This window comes from Sapajus apella, unplaced genomic scaffold, assembly GCF_009761245.1.
Source record: "Sapajus apella isolate SASKATOON/1434 unplaced genomic scaffold, GSC_monkey_1.0 scaffold130, whole genome shotgun sequence".
NCBI classification, from domain to species: Eukaryota; Metazoa; Chordata; class Mammalia; order Primates; family Cebidae; genus Sapajus; species Sapajus apella.
The window spans coordinates 3178113-3196272 of record NW_022437070.1 but is presented as its reverse complement, the minus strand read 5'-3'; the positions used below and the strand labels follow the sequence as shown (position 1 = coordinate 3196272).

At 49.4% G+C, this 18160-nt stretch overlaps 1 protein-coding gene across 9 annotated transcripts; it reads left to right on the top strand.

The window, feature by feature from the left end:
* The first annotated feature begins 1690 nt into the window (after positions 1-1690).
* Positions 1691-14905, top strand: IGSF23 (immunoglobulin superfamily member 23). Of its 9 annotated transcripts, none has more exons than XM_032262712.1 (6): positions 1691-2239; positions 6502-6843; positions 9104-9373; positions 11806-11945; positions 13510-13559; positions 14158-14420. In XM_032262712.1, the coding sequence occupies exons 1-6, from the start codon at positions 1897-1899 to the stop codon at positions 14345-14347; spliced, it is 1335 nt and encodes a 444-aa protein (XP_032118603.1). In that variant the 5' UTR covers positions 1691-1896; the 3' UTR covers positions 14348-14420. The 9 variants fall into 9 exon arrangements, with proteins under 9 accessions (XP_032118603.1, XP_032118606.1, XP_032118605.1 ...); XM_032262714.1 differs by having other exon boundaries at positions 1695-2239; positions 14044-14385; XM_032262713.1 differs by lacking the exon at positions 14158-14420 and adding an exon at positions 14514-14905 and having other exon boundaries at positions 1699-2239.
* The last annotated feature ends 3255 nt before the right edge of the window (positions 14906-18160 follow it).

The window sequence follows — 18160 nt, the reverse complement described above, 5'->3', positions numbered from 1 at the left end:
TGACTTATTGACAACTCATGGGTGAACCTTAGCCCCTGGGTGGAACCTGAACCTCTCTGGGAGGGAAAAGCATGAGCTTCTGAGTCAGACAGATCGGAGTTCAAGTCTGGACACTCCATCTCACTCACTTGCCCTTCATCCATTTATTCACTAAAAAGAAAACATGTTGGCTGGCGCGGTGGCTCATGCCTGTAATCCCAGCACTCTGGGAGGCTGAGGCAGGAGGATCACTTGAGCCCAGAAGTTCGAGACCAGCCTGGGTAATACAGTGAGACCCTGTCTCTACAAAAAAATGTTAAAATGGGCTAGGAGTGGTAGTTCAGACCCAATGAGTGAAATTTAACCAGAGAAAGCCGAGCTGGTTCTCAGGTATGATTATGAGAGTGACCTAGGCTTTGCATATGGCAGTAAAGGCTGGAAAGCCTGCTGAGAAAATTGGAACCAGGAACTGACCAAAGAGAAATAAACAGATTTCCAGAGATTGCTCAGGGTCTGCTTGAAGCTGGGCGCATGGATTGAAAGTGGTTCCAAGATGGAAGGACAAGTCCCAGCTACTCAGGAGACCGAGGCAGGATTATTGCTTGAATCCAGAAGGTTCAGTCTGCAGAAAGCTGATTGTGCCACTGCACTCCAGCGTGGCTGATAGAGTGAGACCCCATCTCAAAAAAAAAAAAAAAAAAAAATGTATTGAGCACTTGTTACGTGCAAGGCACTGTTCTAGTCACCAGGGGCACAGCCACACACCAGATTAACACCCCTACCCTCCTGGATCTGACGTTTAAGTTGGAGGGGTGAGACTAAGGAGGAGAGACATAACACAAGTGGACAAAGAAATCATCTAAGAGAGCGGTAAATGATGTCAAGAAGAAAACAACACAGTGTGGCTTGCTAGCAAAGAGCTGGGGGCCTGAGTTGCAGCAGACATTAGGAAAGGCCTTTGTGAGGAGGTGATGTGTGTGAATTAAGCCAAAATAATGAGATAGTCGGCTTTGAGATTACATGAATAAGGGTCTAAGAAAGGGAAGAGCACATGCAAAGGCCCTGAGCTGGCGCCCTCCAAAATCCTGCAGAAAGCCCCTGTGAACGGCTGTGTGACGGTAGGCGAGTTACTCCGCGCCTGTACGCCACTGGAAAATGAGGACGCTCATATCTACTCCTGGAGGTTAGTATGAGGATCCAATTAGTCAACGCTCTTACAGGGCTAATGCTGTGTCCAGCATATAGTAGGTGTTGAGTAAACACCAGCGATTGGTTCGAGCAATATAATTATTAATTTGAGGAGGAAAAAACGGGCCTGGGGAGTGAAAATGGTGAGGAAAAAGGAGCTAGTTAGTGTAGTGTGGCTTATCCTTCTAGAATCTAAAATTCAGGATATAGTCTGAGCAAGGTCCTGATACCGGGATTCTGAACACGCCTCCAGGACATCTTAGATATCAAATTATAATTAGCACTGACTTCATAGTGACTGACATTCATCAAGCACCTACTATGTGACTAGGCACAACGCCAACCACCTTGTGTCTACGGTCCCCTCTGACTCTGGGGCAGGCACTATTATTAACACCTTCATTTTGTTTTAAATTTTCTTAGCAGAACAATATATCAATGAATATGCAGTAAAGTATCTCCCCACAATCTTTCCAGAAATGACAAGGCAGGGAGTGAATACTTCTTTTTGGCTTCTCTGGAAATTTTTAATGTACACATGAAATAAACATTTTCTCATTACAGAGGAAGAAAGCTGTGGTTCAGAGTCCAGGAGAGAACCCAGGAGGCCAGCAGAAGGCCCCTTCACCTCCTACCAGGTGACCTTTGGCCATTCCTTGCCTTTGATGTGAATGATCGGGCGATTCTGCTCCTCCCTCCATCTCCCGGCAGGGGTTGTAGCGTGAAGGAATGAGAGCAAAACCTCAGGTCCTCCTCCCCAGAAACCCTGTCCCGGTCTGGTCCCCACCCACCGCCACCACTGACCCAGTGCTAGAGAAGGGTGCAGCTGGAGGTGACTTCCCAGCTAACTCAAAAAGTCACAAGGGGACGTGGCCAGGGTGGGCGTGGTCATTGTGGCCGGGGTCCTGCAGGGCGGGGCCGAGGCTGCAGACGCGACTGCGCAGGTCTATAAAGACCAGACGTGTGAGGAAGAGACCTTCTCTGCACGGTCCCTGGACAGAATTCGAGATGAGGAGTCCTGTGGACGTCAGCTCCGGCCACACCCCTGCCTGGAGGAAGCTGCTTTTAACAGGTGCGTTGGAGACAGCTGCTTCACCACGGGGAGGGACAACAAGGAGGAGAGAGTCTGTCCATATCCAAATCGCCCCACTCAGAGCTTCGACCCTGGGCAGTTTGAGGCCCAAGAAGCTCAGGCTACCAACTTACCGGAACTCTTGAAGGCCACCCTGACGCAAGAGATGATCCTATTGGCTTCTTTTAGGAAGAAGGGAAGTGAGGCTCAAAGAGGGGACCAGGTCACCTACCGAAGATCTCAGGGCTGGCAAGGGGTGGGATCAGAATTCGGGACCCCAGCCCAGCCCCCTTCCACCAGGTGCCCTGTCTCACCCCAGCAATCCACAACCTAGTAATAATCAATATAAGTAATAACAATAATAAAATAACATCAGCCGTAATAGAAGGTCGCCGTGACTGAACAGGTCTGCGTACCAGCCCGCTTGCGGTGTTTGTTTGTGACAAGGTCTTGCTCTGTTGTCCAGGCTAGAGTGCAGTGGCATGACAATGGCTTACTGCAGCTTCCTCTTGCTGGGTTCAAGCCATTCTCCTGCCTCAGTGTCCTGTGTAGCTGGGACCACAGGTATGCGCCACCAAACCCAGCTATATATATTTTTTATCTTTAAGTAAAGATGAGGTCTTAACTATGTTGCCCAGACTAGTCTTGAACTCCTGGGCTCAAGCGATCCTCCTGCCTCAGCCTCCCCGAGTGTCAGGATTACAGGTGTGAGCCACTGCGCCCAGCCTGTCAGCCCATTCTAAGTGCTATCATGTAGTAACATTTAACTGTTATCACAACCCTTTGAGATCAGGGCTGGATGATCCCTATGTCACAGAAGGGGAAACTGAGGTTCAGAGAGGCCATGTGCCCTCTCCGGGTCGCACACATGGAAGTGGCAGAATGAAGATTTGAAGGCAGGTGGGCTGGCTTCCCAGACAACACTTGCCAGAGACCACATACACCTGTCTCTCAGACAGTGACTGAATTACTTCCTGTTCCAGGTCTTACAAGTTCAGTTCTGTGTAGTTTTAAAACCCAAAGTCCACCCAGTTCAAAGCTTTGCTGTGTCCCCAGCTCAGGCCTGTGTCACACTGGAAGGAGGAAAGGGACATGATGGTCCTCTTCCCCATTTCATCAGAGCTGTTGTCTGAGGCTTCTCTCAGGGCAGAGGGCAGAGGGGAGGAAGGAAAGAAAAGCAGTTGGGAAAGTTTCTCCTTGGCTGCTGTCGTTGTAAGTTGGAAAAAAGGCATGCTGTGTGCTGCTGGATCTTCCTGGGGTGGGGACAGAGAGGGTGGGGCACTTTGGGAATTGGCTATATCACTGGATAAAATAGCAACTAGCTTTTAGAAACTTGTTTTTCAAGGCCAGGTGCGGTGGCTCCCGCCTGTGATCCCAGCACTTTGGGAGGCCGAGGCAAGCGGATCATGAGGTCAAGAGATCGAGACCATCATGGCCAACATGGTGAAACCCTGTCTCTACTAAAAAAACAGAAATTAGCTGAGTGTGTTGGCACACGCCTGTAGTCCCAGCCACTTGGGAGGCTGAGACAGGAGAATCACTGGAACCCAGGAGGTGGGGGCCGCAGTGAGCTAAGATCACACTACCGTACTCCAGCCTGGCAACAGAGCAAGAGTCCGTCGAGAAAGAGAGACACAGAGAGAGAAAGGAAGGGAGGGAGGGAGAGAGAGAGAGAAAGAAGGAAAGAAAGAAAGGAGGGAAGGAGAAAGAAAGAAGGGAGGGAAAGAGGGAGGGAGGGAGGGAAGGAAGGAAGGAAGGTAGGTAGGTCACACCAGCTGCTGACTTGGAGATTAACTCAATCGAGGTGGGAGGTGGGCAATGAGTGACCCCCACAACTCCCAGCTCTCCACTATGACTCTGAATCTAAGACTCAAACTTGCTTTCCCTTAGTTTCTTTCCCTGTAAAACAGACCAGCACCAACTTCAGAGTTGTTGAGGGGCTCAATGAGGTATCCTGGTCAGGATACCAAGTTGGAAGGGCTTTGCATGGTCCCTGGCACTCAGCCTCAGCCAGCATGCAGTGTCAGCCGATCACCCAAAGCTGCTTCTGAGACCTCACACCCGCTTCCAGAGCCCAGAGTGTTTGTATCTGGTGATGAGCTCCTGGGAGTGGGTATCTCCAGCCACCACATCTCATTCGTTTAACCAAGAAGAAAGCTGATGTTTTAACATGCATTCTGTAAATGGATATTTCTGACCCTTAAAAGTTACCATCTATTATATTACTTTTTTAAGAGAGCTTTAAAATAAGTGATTACATTTATGAAATAAGTGAACCATTATTTATTTCATCAGTCCCCTATTGTTGAAGTGTTGGGTATTTCCAATCTTTTGCTATTGTAAATAGGGTGTGGCAACACTGTGAACTGGTCATTTTGTTCTGTGAAAGTCTTATCTATAGAACGCGTCCCTGACATTTAATTAGAGGGTCAAAGGATACAAGAATTTGTAATTTTGGGGCCGGGCGAGGTGGCTCAAGCCTGTAATCCCAGCACTTTGGGAGGCCGAGGCGGGTGGATCATGAGGTCAAGAGATCGAGACCATCCTGGTCAACATGGTGAAACCCCGTCTCTACTAAAAATACAAAAAAATTAGCTGGGCATGGTGGCGCGTGCCTGTAATCCCAGCTGCTGGGGAGGCTGAGGCAGGAGAATTGCCTGAACCCAGGAGGCGGAGGCTGCGGTGAGCCAAGATCGCGCCATTGCACTCCAGTCCGGGTAACAAGAGCGAAACTCCATCTCAAAAAAAAAAAAAAAAAAAAAAAGAATTTGTAATTTTGAAGGACTTTACCAGATTGCCCTCTGCAGGGCACGTACCAGGAAAGCATAGGTGTTCCTGTTGCCCTCAGCATCACAACACAACAAGTCATCATCAAGCTTTTGGATCTTTGCTGAAAAGGTTATCTCAGCTTGTTTTCATTTACATTTATCTTACTATGAGTAGAATTGAGCATTTTCCCTACATTGAGAGATAGTTTTCTTTTCTATGAACTGCCTATTCATATGCTGTGTGTATTTTTCTGCTGGGTTGCTGATATTTTTCTTATTAATTTCGAGGAGCTCTTTATATATTAGTGATACGAGCTCTTTGTCTATGACGTCAGTTAGAATGAGTTTCTCCTGGTTGTCGTTCTTTTGACTTTGGGAGTGTTGGGGATTTTTTTTAACCTTTCAGGTGTTTTGGTTTTTTTTTCATTTTACATAATTTTTTTTTAGTCTTTATGGCTAGAGCTTGTATTCCTACCACACCATTCCAGTGAGAGAAAGAAGAGCAGGTTGGGTAACTGTGTGGGATCTGGAACCAAACTCCAGGGGTTCAACTCCAAGTTCCAAGCAATATGGAAATTGAATGAGAGGACGTGAGAGAAACTAAGGCAGGAGTTGGGCAGGATAGTTTAGTAGCTGAGAATTTTGACTGCCTGCATGTGGATCATGGTTCTGCTGTTTACCACCTATGACATCCTGGGAAAATGTTTCAGATTCTCTTAGTCTCTGCTTCCTCATCTAAATGGGGTACCGTAGTCGTGTCAGTCAGGGTTGAGGCAAGAAACAGTTGGTCTACTCTAAGGGAGTGGTAAGGAGAGTTTAAGACAGGGACTATTTGCAGCAGAGGTGCAGGTGAGGGATAGGAAGAGCATGGGATAATGCAGCACCCAGGGCCTAGCAACAGCAGGGAGCTATTACCTCCCTCAGGCTGGAAGCTATAAGGAGAAAAGCAGATCCCAGAACCGGAAGACATCAGTAGTGTATGGAGAGGGCCACTCAGCAGGAGCTGTGGGCTGGAACAGAGGGACCCAGCCAACTGTGGGACTACTCCCTTCAAGCTCACTCCCCGGCTGCCCTCTCTTCTGCCAGTGCACCACTGACAGAAACTAACCCGCAGCAAAAGGTAAGGGGACCCCAGCAACACAGCTCAGAGAAGTCAGCCTTTCAGGCAGCAGAGTGGAGCAGAGAAGGTAGAAAACCACTTTTTGCAACATCCAGTGTAATACAACTGTGTGCTCCATAGGGTCAAGGAGAGGAACCAGTGAGGTGATACACAACCAGGCTGGAAACTTAGAACAGAGTCAGGCTTGTGGTGGGTGCTAGTGAGTGTTCTCTGTGAGTGTTCTCCTCTACGTTTATCATTATCGTCACTGTCATCGTCAGCTCTCGATGCCCCACACTCACTCTCAGCGGCTTGGGAATGGTCACTGGCACGGACAGCATTTCGCCTTTGTTCTCACTTGCCCCCCTTGTCTCCTCCTTCCCTGCTCCTCCAAGGCATCCTGCTCACATCCTGCACCTGCTCTGCCTTCTCGGAGCTGCCCTTCTCAACACAGCTGAACACCTGGACCGAAGGAGCCAGTGCCCACCTTTCTGTCCCCAGAAGACTCGATGGCATTTTCACCACGTCTTGGTTCCGAGGGCATGACGCCCAGCCAGCAGCCATGATATTCTCCCCGGAGGGCCTCCCAGGACCTGCCCACACTGGCCGGGAGATGCTGGGCACCCAAGGCAGCCTGGTCATTCGAAACGTGACGGCTCAGGACTCGGGCAGCTACACCGTCGTGCTGGAAACCAGCAGGGGGCGCAGGAGTGCGACAGAGCAGATCCATGTCAAGAGTGAGTGGAGCCCCAACATGGGAGGGACTGACTTCTCAGAAAGCAGACCCACTGGACCCCAGAAGAGCCCACCAGGACACATTCTGTGCTAGTTATCAATCGCTCCCCAACAAACCACCCCAAAACTTAAAATATCAATCACTTATCTAGCTGGATAGTTCTTGTGGTCAGCTGTTGGGGTGTCTGGGTGTTAGCTGGTCCAGAATGGCCTCCATCATGTGCCTGGCGATGGCCTGGCTGGTGACTGGAGTGATGGGGGTGAGTGGGCCATAGAGCCTCCCGTCCTCCAGCCGGCTATCCCGGGCTTGTTCACTCAGCAATGAAAGAGGAACAAGAGGTGAGGCTGCAAAACTCCTTCAGGCCCAGGCTGGAAACTGACTGCCATCACTTCCGCCACCTTCTATTGACCAAAGCAAGTCACATGGCCAGCCCAGCTTCAACAGGAGGAAAATAGGTCCCACCTCTTAAGGAGAGGAGTTATAATGTGTTGTAGCTATTTTTTGTCATTGACATTGTGTTAGGTTGTTCTTGCATTGCTATAAAGACGTACCTAAGACAGGGTTATTTATTTTATTTTTTTAAAGAGGTTTAATTGGCTCATGGTTTCACAGGTAGAAGCATGGTGCCAGCATCTGCTCAGCTTCCAGGGAGTCCCCAGGGAGCTTCTACTCATAGTGGAAGGCAAAGGAGGAGCAGGTGTCTCTCGTGGTGAGAACAGGAGCAAGAGAGAATCGGGGGAATTGCCACATTTTACAACAATCAGATCTCACGAGAACTCACTACCATCAGGACAGCACCAAGCCATGAGAGCTCCGCCCCTGTGGCCCAAACACCTTTACCCATGTGTACTTGGCTCATAGCAAGGGCCCAATCGATGGTCAGGCGCAGTGGCTCACACCTGTAATCCCAGCACTTTGGGAGGCCAAGGCGGGTGGATCACCTGAGGTCAGGAGTTCAAGACCAGCCTGGCCAACATGGTGAAACCCCATCTCTACTAAAAATACAAAAATTAGTCGGGCGTGGTGGTGGGTGCCTGTAATCCCAGCTATAAGGAGGCAGAGGCAGGAGAATCGCTTGAACCCAGGAGGGGTATTTTCCTTAGGAATCCACATGGCTCCTTCCTCTGCTTCTTCAGGACTCTGCTCAAACATTAGCTCCTCAAAGAGGCCCTCCTTGATCTGCTTTACCTGAAATGGGCTTACCCCACCCGCAGTCCAACCCCTCATCTCTCTGCAGTTTTCCTCACAGCACTTACCACCACCATATGTATTTATTGGTCTGTTTATTGACTCTCTCGTCACTCAATCATAAGTTTCATGAGGGTAGTGACTGTGTCTGTTTCATCACTGCTGAGCCCCTGAGCCCTAGAGCCTCAGAGTCCTAGATTTGGTTCACCCAGATCCAGAGCCGAGGATTTAAGGTCAAATAGTCTGTTTGAGAGGTGCAAGGAACTGGAGAATGAGGAAGTTAGGCAGAGAAGGCAGGAAATAATAAGAGCTGTGTTCCCAACCTGCTTACTGTGGGCAGCTAGAGCACAGTCCCACTGGGGAAGTCAGGGCCCTGGTGTGGAACGACTCTGCAGAGTTATCCCATGTGACAGCGAGGGATCTGGGGTATTTATACGCCAACCTGTGCCCAGCATTGTGGAAGGCTGCTCCCAGGTGTGCTCATTCCCCAGCACTTCCAGCCTGCTGCCTCCATGGGCAGAGTAGGCTTTGGCCGCCATTGAAGACCCTCAGGCAACAGGATGCAGGTGCTGGCCACTGAAGTGGGAAGGGGAAGGGGTTAGACTGGGGACACTGGGCACAGACTGGGCTCTTCAAACACATTCTTGGACGAATGAATGAATGAACACATGAAAGAATGAACATCTCGTGGCCAGGCGCGGTGGCTCAAGCCTGTAATCCCAGCACTTTGGGAGGCCGAGGCGGGTGGATCACGAGGTCAAGAGATCGAGACCATCCTGGTCAACACGGTGAAACCCCGTCTCTACTAAAAATACGAAAAATTAGCTGGGCATGGTGGCGCGTGCCTGTAATCCCAGCGACTCAGGAGGCTGGGGCAGGAGAATTGCCTGAACCCGGGAGGCGGAGGTTGCGGTGAGCCGAGATCGCGCCATTGCACTCCAGCCTGGGTAACAAGAGTGAAACTCCGTCTCAAAAAAAAAAAAAAAGAATGAACATCTCTATGGTGGGCAGAAGACATACCCAGCTTTTCTGAGTGGTCTCCACTCTTGTGGCCTTGTTCCCTGTTTGCACAGACAGCTTCCCACCAGCGCAACTGAAGACATTCCCAGCCGCTTTTGAGGGCGTCATCCAGACTGAGCTCAACTATTCTGTGATCCTGCAGTGGATGGTGATAATGAACCCTGAGCCTGTGGTGAGCTGGACCCACAATGGGGTGCCCTGCGGAAAAGGAGAGAGGCTGTTCATCCGGCGGTTGTCCACGGAGCAGTTGGGCACCTATATGTGCACAGCCACAAACAGCAAGGAACAGCTGGTCTCTGCGCCTGTGACCATCTCACTGCCAAGTGAGTCCCCCACCCTACCCAAGAGCCCTGCACCCTCTCCAGCCTGGGGCAGTCTTGCTGATTCCATTTAGCCACCTTCTATGAGCAGTCCCTGTGAGACCCTTTATAGGCAAATGTCATTCCAATGTTTCATCCACCTGGTAAGCTATGGATTATTAGGCCACTTTCTTCCTCCTTCTCCTCCTCCTCGTTTTCCTTATCCTCTTCCTCCTCCTCCTTCTTCTTCCTCTTGAGACAGAGTCCTGCTCCATCACCCAGGCTGGAGTGCAGTGGCACAATCTCAACTCACCTGCAACCCTTGCCTCCCAGGTTTAAGTGATTCTCATGCCTCAGCCTCCCGAGTAGCTGGGATTACAGGCGTGTGCCTCCACACCTGGCCTAGTTTTATATTTTTAGGAGAGACGGGTTTTCACTGTGTTGGCCAGGCTGGTCTTGAACTCCTGGGCTTGAGTGATCCGCCCACCTTGGCCTCCCAAATTGCTGGGATTACAGAAGTGAGCCACCATGCCCAGCCAATTAGGCCATTTTCAGATGACAGGCTCAAAGAGGTTAACTACAATGAAAGCCCAGCTCAGGATCTGGACCAGGCCACCTGGGTCCTTGGCTCCAACCATTTGCTGGCTACATGAACATGGGAAGCCTCTTCACCTCACTGAGTCTCAGCACATACCTTCAAAAAATGCAGATCATAGTCTAAGAAGTGGGCCAGGCACAGTGGCTCACACCTGTAACCCCAGCACTTTGGGGAGGCTGAGGTGGGAGGATCACTCAAGCCCAGAAGTTAGAGACCAACCTGGACAACATAGTGAGAATCTGTCTCTACAAAAAAAACTAAAAAATTAATTAGGCGTGGTGGCACCACCTGTAGTCCCAGCTGTTTGGGAGGCTGTGATGGGAGGATCAGTTGAGCCCAGGAGTTTAAGGCTGCAGTGAGCTGTGATGGCACCACTGCACTCCAGCCTGAGTGACGGAGGAAGACTCTGTCTCCAAAAAAAAAAAAAAAAATCATCATCATCTAAGGAGTGGTTCAAAGCAATGGCTTTGGAATTTGAATCCCTGGCTGTGTGACTCTGAGCCAGTGTCTTGACTTCTCTGTGCCTCAGTTTCCTCATCCATAACTCTGGGAAGATAATAGTGCCTACCCTGGAGTGTAGTTGTGAGTATTCAATGAGATAAGCAGGTGAATAGCTTGAAATAATAATGCTTAGCCCTACTGAACACTAATGGGTGCTCAGTAACCGTGAGCCAATATCACTGTTGCAATTAGCATTGTCGTTATTAATTGTAACTATTACCATATGCAGTAGGTATATGGAGACCTGAGTGGCAGTCAAACTGACAGCAGGTTGTTGGGATCAGAGAAGTGGTTTGGGACCCGGTCAAAACTTAGTTCAGTCTCTGTTCCCATGCCTTCCTGGCTGGGTGACTTAGGGCAAGTGACTTCTCTCTGAGCCCCAGTTTCCTTGTGTGTATAATAGGGGTAATCCTATATACCTCTGCAGGGTTGTTGGAAGAAACACAGGCCGGGTGTGGTGGCTCACGCCTGTAATCTCAGCACTTTGGGAGGCTGAGGCAGGCGGATCACCTGAGATCAGGAGTTCGAGACCAGCCTGACCAACATGGATAAACCCCGTCTCTACTAAAAACACAAAAAATTAGCGCAGACCATTTGGAGGTCGAAGCAGGTGGATCACTTGAGGCTAGGAGTTCGAGACCAGCCTGGCCAACATGGTGAAACCCCATCTTTATTAAAAATACAAAAATTAGCTGGACATGGTGTCATACACCTGTAATCCCAGCTACCGGGGTGGCTGAGACACAAGAATTACTGGAACTCAGGAGGTGGAAGTTGCAATTAGCCAAGATTGTGCCACTCTACTCCAGCCTGGGCAACAGAGTGAGACGCTTGTCTCCAAAAAAAAAAAAAGGAATTCTGCAATCCAAGGGAGAGAAATGGCATAAATGCATTCCAGAGAGAGAGTGCAGCATGGACAGGCCTGGAGGCAAGAGAGAAAGAAAAGAGTGAGCTTGGGAAATTGAGTGGAGTCCAGGGTGGCAGGGCTGTAAAGGCAGGGCAGTGAGAGAGATGAGGCTGGCCAGGTGGCAGGGCCCTGAAGGCTGATATGAGGAACTGACTTCTGCTCCAGGGTGCTGGGGAGCCAAAGCAGGGTTCTGAGCAGGGGAGGAACAGGGTCAGGTTTGAGCTTTAGAAAGATCCTCCTGGCTTCCAGGTGGAAGGAAGGTGGGTGGGCGCTGGACTGGGGCAAGAGAGCAGGGAGGAGAGGGGGCTGGAGAGCTGGAGGATGGAAGAGAAGGATGGATTGAAGAGACACTTGGGAGGGGGAATGGCGGGAGGGAGGGGAGCGCAGGGAGGGTGGGCAGATGGCTCCTCCAATCTCACTCCTCCTTGGTCCACTGAAGCCATCATGCAGCCAACAGAAGCAGAGCCCATGGAGCCAGACCCCACTCTGTCCCTGTCCGGAGGTGCTGCCATTTCGCTCATCGTGGCTGGAATCTCGGGAGCTGGGGTGCTGATTGGAGGCTTGTGTTTCACCATCATCCGGAGCCTAAGGTACTTCTGTCCCTCACCCCCCTGCACTGGGCAACATCCACTCAGCCCCCATGAGGCACTGAGCTTGCCCAACAAGGAAACAGAGATGAAACCAACAACCCCGTCAAGGAGGGTGACAGGGACCCCTGAGGAGCCCATCTGACTCATTCGTTTCCAAAATGGGATCACAGCAACAATGAGATAGAAGAGGACACTAGAGCTGGGCTGCCTGGGTTCAAGTCCCAGCTCCGTAACTTACTACCAGGGAGGCTGTGGGCAAGCCACTTCCCTTCTCTGTGCCTCAGTTTGCCCATCCGCAAAATGGTGAGGATAATAATGGCACCTGACTCTGGGTTGCTATGAGTGAATATTTCTTCTTCTTCTTTTTTTTTTTTTTTTTTTTGAGACAGAGTCTCACTCTGTCACCCAGGATGAAAATGGCACCTTCTCGGCTCACTGCAACCTCTGCCTCCTGGGTTCAAGCGATTCTCCTGCCTCAGCCTCCTGAGTAGCTGGGATTACAGATGTATACCACTACGCTGGCTAAGTTTTGTATTTTTAGTAGAGACGGGGTTTCACCATGTTGGTCAGGCTGTTCTCGAACTCCTGATCTCATGATCTGCCCACCTCAGCCTCCCAAAGTGCTGGGCTTACAGGTGTGAGCCACCACGCCCAGCCAGTGACTGAATATTTCTAAGAAACTTAAAGCAGTGCCTGGAATGTGGTAAGTACTATGTTCGTCCCCCTACACGTATCTGCAGAGTGACTAGGCACTGAGGTTACCAAGGGAAGAAACTGCGGAAAGTCCCTGCCCTCATGGAACTTGCATCCTGGTGGCAGATACCATCAGGAAACACAGTGAACAGGTGAAATATACACAGTATACCAGATGGGCCAATACACTATCTATATTTCTATATATAGGATATTGGATTGCTTGAACCTGGGAGGCAGAGGTTGCAGTGAACCAAGACAGCACCTGTGCACTCTGGCCTGGGAGACAGAGTGAGAGTTTGTCTCCAAAAAAGAAAAAAAAAAAACCCAGGAATATGATTATACCTCCTTCCAAGGATAGGAGTGAGGATTACGTAAAATGGTGAGAGTCATGAGCTGTGAACCGTGTCTGGAACGTGGTGAGCCTTCAGTAAACCTCAGTCATATGATGAAGATGATTGTATTAGTTTTCTCCAGCTGCTGTAACAAAATGCCACAGACTGAGGGGCTTAAACAACAGAAATGTATTTTCTCACAGTTCTGGAGGCTGGAAGTCCCAGATTAAGGTGGAAGCCAGTTTGATGTCCCTGGGTGCCCCTCTCTGTGGCTTGCAGAAGGCCACCTTCTCGCTGTGTCCTCACGTGGCCTTTCCTCTGCGCTCATCCCTGGTGTCTCTTCCTCTTCTTATGAGGACACTAGTCTTAGTGGATCCAGGCCCCATGCTTATGACTTCATTTAACTTTATTATGCCTGAAGAACCTGTCTCCAAATATGGTCGTATTGGAGGGCTAGGACTACATATTAATTTGGGGAGTGGATAATAATTCAGTTAATAATGGTTTCTCTCTGTCTCTGTCTCTCTCCACTGCAGACGGAGAATATCCAGCTGAAACATGGGCAACAATCCCATCAGCTGAGGAGGTAATACCAGGAAGGGTGTGAAGGGAATCATAGGTTTGGGAACAGAATGAGGCTCCTGGGTAGAGACTCCATATGTGACTTCCTCCCTGCTGCTTCCCTGGCCATTTGTCTGTGAGATGTTCCCCTCCCGTGGAAAGCTCTGGGAGGTGCTTTTCTCTCCTTTTGCCAACTGCCAGCACCCCATCTTCCCACCTCAGCACAAGCCTGGAAGCTGCCTAAACAAGCAGTTTATATTTCATAAACCCCTTGGGCTGCCTGCAAAAGAAACTCACTACAGTAGCTCAGGAAGAAACAAAATGAACAGTTTAATATGAGGATCTTTGAAATTTTCCAGCAATCCATAGGTGTGACAGTCAGCATCTGCTGTGTAACAGATTGCCTCCCCAAAACTTAGTGGCTTGAATCAGCCATTTATTTAGCTTGCAGTTTCATGGGTCATCCATTTGGGCTGGCCTCAGCTGTGCAGTTCTTCTGTTCTCTGCAGGGCTCGCTCCTGCATCTGGGCTCAGTTGGCAGATTGCCCAGGGGCTATCTGGACTAGGATAGCCTCATAGCTGGGACAACTGGCCTCTCCTCCACATTGTCTCTGATCCTCCAGCAGAGTGGCCCAAGCTTGTTCACATGGCAGAGACAGGATTCCAAGAGGAAGAGCAAAAACTACAAGGCCCCTCAAGTCTCAACTCAAAATTGGCATGCCATCACTTCTGCCACAGAAGGGACTTCATTGGCGAAAGTCACGTGGCTGGCCAAATTCAAGGGGTGGGGAAGTTGATTCCGCCTCTTACTAGGAAGGGAAAAATCCGTGGCCTATTTTGCAATCTACCAACAAATGTGGAAGTACACTGCTCTCTCTCCCTGCCTCCCCCGCCCACACACTTCACCCCCACCCCAAGCCCTTACCAGTCTTTTTCCCCTACACGTGGAATTCGTAGTTCTCCGTCTCTCTCTCTGCAGGTGGGCACTTTGTACTTCTCTGTCCACGTGGAAAAAGCCTCCATCCCATAGCTTCCAAGTCCACAACATCTCTGTTCAAGGGAACAACCCAGCTTAACCAGACTCCGTTTGTCCTGTTTCTGTAACACCTGAAGAAAGCATCTGATGGGTTGACCCGGTGCCATCCGTGGTCCCATCGCTGTGACACGTTGTGCAAGCAAAGCACCATGGGCTCTTCCCTGTCTGTGGAAGCTCAGTGCTTAGAAAACAGGTGGGAGGTTTTACCTGGGAAATTGCCCAGACCCCAAAATATGTCTATTACACATGCTGCTCTTTTTTTTCTTTTTGCTCTTTTTCATAAAGAACCAAAACATAAATAAAAACACCACCAGGTCTGAGTGGTTTCTCATGAAGCCTCTCTTCCTGAGAAGTGGGGAGATGGTTCCCAGAAATCCGTGGTGTGTTTGCAAATAAGATCAACCTTTGAGCTTGGCGTTGCTCACGTTTAATACCCCTCCAGCAGAGGATCCCGACAGATGGCAGGCACAGAGCACGCAAGTGTGGTTGGAACTCCTCTGGGGATACAGCTCACATCTGAGGAACATTCAGTGCTTCTGTGACCAAGACAATCACCTAAGCAGCATTATGCTTAGCAGTAATAGTAGCAGACCTGAGTCCACGTCTTGTCTGTTGAGCGCTCTCCATGTGTCAGCCATTGACTATTCACCTTAAGTGATTAATGCATCATAGCCGGCCGGGCGCAGGGGCACACACCTGCAATCCCTCCACTTTGGGAGGCCGAGGCAGGTGTATCACCTGAGGTCAGGAGTTTCAGACCAGCCTGGCCAACATAGTGAAACACTATCTCTACTAAAAACACAAAAATCAGCCGGACGTGGAGGCACATGTCTATAATCCCAGCTACTCGGGAGGCTGAGGCAGGAGAATCACCTGAACCCAGGAAGCAGAGGTTTCAGTGAGCCAAGATCATGGCCATTGCACTACAGCCTGGGTGACGGAGCGAGACTCTGACTCAAAAAAAAAAAAAAAGCAAAAAATATTAAGAGACGTTAGCCAGATGTGCTGGCTCACGCCTGTAATCGCAGCATTTTGGAAGGCCAAGGCAGGTGGATCACTTGAGGTCAGGAATTCAAGACCAGCATGGCAACATGGTGAAACTTCATCTCTAATAAAAATACAAAAATTAGCAGGGTGTAGTAGTGGGCACCTGTAGTCCCAGGTACTTGGGAGGCTGAGGCATGAGAATAGATTGAACCCAAGAGGCAGAAGTTGCAGTGAGCAGAGATCACACCACTGCACTTTCGCCTGAGAGACAAAGCAAGACTCTGTCTCAAAACAAAAAGTAAGAGACATAACATAAGAAAATTGAGGGCCGGGCACAGTGGCTCATGCCTGTAATCCCAGCACTTTGAGAGGCTGAGGCAGGTAGATCACCTGAAGTCAGGAGTTCGAGACCAGCCTGGCCAACATGGCGAAACTCTGTACTAAAAATACAAAAATTAGCCAGATGTGATGGTGGGTGCCTGTGATCCCAACTACTCAGGAGGTTGAGGCAGGAGAATATCCTGAACCTGGGAGGCAGAGGTTGCAGTGAGCCAAGACTGCACCACTGCACTCCAACCTGGGCAATAGAGCAAGAGTCTGTCTCAAGAGAGAAAGAGAGAGAGAGAGACAGAGAAAGGAAAGGAAAGGAAGAAAGAAAGAGAGAAAGGAAAGAAAAAGGAAAAAGAGAAAGAAGGAAAGAAAAAAAATTGAGAAGCCACACCTGGCACCTGTTCTGGTTAATCTGTAACTAAGTAGATATCACATATTTGCATCTAGATATGACACAAAAACAGAAAAATTAATTTATTCTGTCTTCAGATGTTACTGATCTCAACCCAGACCCCAGGAGCAGGCTCTTGGGTCTCACACAAGACAGAATTCAGGGCAAATCACAGCATACTGTGAAGTTAAAATAGCTTATTAGAGACTATTCTATTACAGAGCAGGATGTCCTCAGAAAGAAAGAGGAGGAATGCCCCCACCTCAGATACAACGCTTGCTTATATAGGATGACAGAACTAAGAATAATGCTTTTTGTTTTTGTTTTTTGAGACGGTCTCGCTGTCTCACCCAGGCTGAAGGGCAGTGGTGCAATCTCAGCTCATTGCAGCCCCAACCTCCCAGGCTCAAGCAATCCTCCCACCTCCACCTCCAGAGTAGGTGAGATCGTAGCTGTAGGCACGTGCCACCATGCCAGGCTAATTTTTGTATTTTTGTAGAAACAGGGTTTTGCCACATTGCCCAGGCTAGTCTCAAATTCCTGGGCTCAAGCGATCTGCCTGCCTCTGCCTCCCAAAGGGCTGGGATTACAGGCCTGAGCCACCACACCAGGCCAAATAATGTTCTTACCTGCTTTATTACAAAGGCTTGTGATCAGCTTGTGACAGGTTTTTAGCATTGTTATTCTTTTGTGTAACTATTAATTTCAGCAAGAATTTATGGATATGCTATTACCTTTCAAGCAAAACCTAGTCTTTTTTTTTTTTTGATACAAAGTCTCACTCTGTTGCCGAAGCTGGAGTTCAGTAGTGCGATCTCGGCTCACTGCAACCTCCACCTGCTGGGTTCAAGGGATTCTCCTGCCTCAGCCTCCCCAGAAGCTGGGACTACAAGTACCCGCCACCACGCCTGGCTAGTTTTGTTGTTGTTTTTTTTTTTTTTTTTTTTTTTTTTTTTAGTTGAGACAGGGTTTCACTATGTTGGCCAGGCTGGTCTTGAACTCCTGACCTCATGATCCACCCGCCTTGGCCTCCCAAAGTGCTGGGATTACAGGCGTGAGCCACCATGCTCAGCTCAAGCAACACCTATTCTTAATCTAGCAGTGTGTTTTGTGCTTAAGGTATCAGGACACCAAGACATTTCTTTAAGTTCTTGGTTTAGTGAGTAAGTACCATTAACTTGTTCCCTGAAAGATAAATATCTTGGGACCAAGAGTGTTCAACTTCCTGGGAATGTAACTCAGAAGGTTTTTTCTTACTTGGCCTTTATTTAAGATGGAGCCACCCTGGTTTGGACGTCTCTGGCACAGGTACTCTCTGCCCCCCTGGTATCTGTGTGTGTCATGATGTCTTGGGACAGGCATTCTCTGCCTCCCTGGCAGCCATATGTGCCATGATGTATTGATGCAGGGCAGGATCTTGGCTTTGCTTGGGAAAGAATCCAAGAGCGAGCAAGTAGCAGAAGAAAACAGCTTTGGCCAGGCACAGTGGCTCACGCCTGTCATCTCAGCACTTATGAGAGGCTGAGGTGGGAGGATTGCTTGAGCCCATGAGTTCGTGACCAGCCTGGGCAACATAGTGAGACCCTATCTCTACAAAAAACAAAAAAAAGAAAACAGCTGTATTGAGGTGGCTGTGTTACAGCTCTGTGACTGTTCCCGCAGAGCAGAGATACCCTGTAAGCAGCTCAGGGGCAGTTTTTGCAGTCATATTTAAACCCATTGTAATGACATGCTAATTAAAGGGTGGGTTACTGAGAAATTTTGGCGGGTTGAGGTAGCTCACGCCTGTAATCCCAGCACTTCAGGAGGCTGAGGTGGGTGAATTACCTGAGGTCAGGAGTTCAAGACCAGCCTGGCCAACATGGTGAAACCTCGTCTCTAC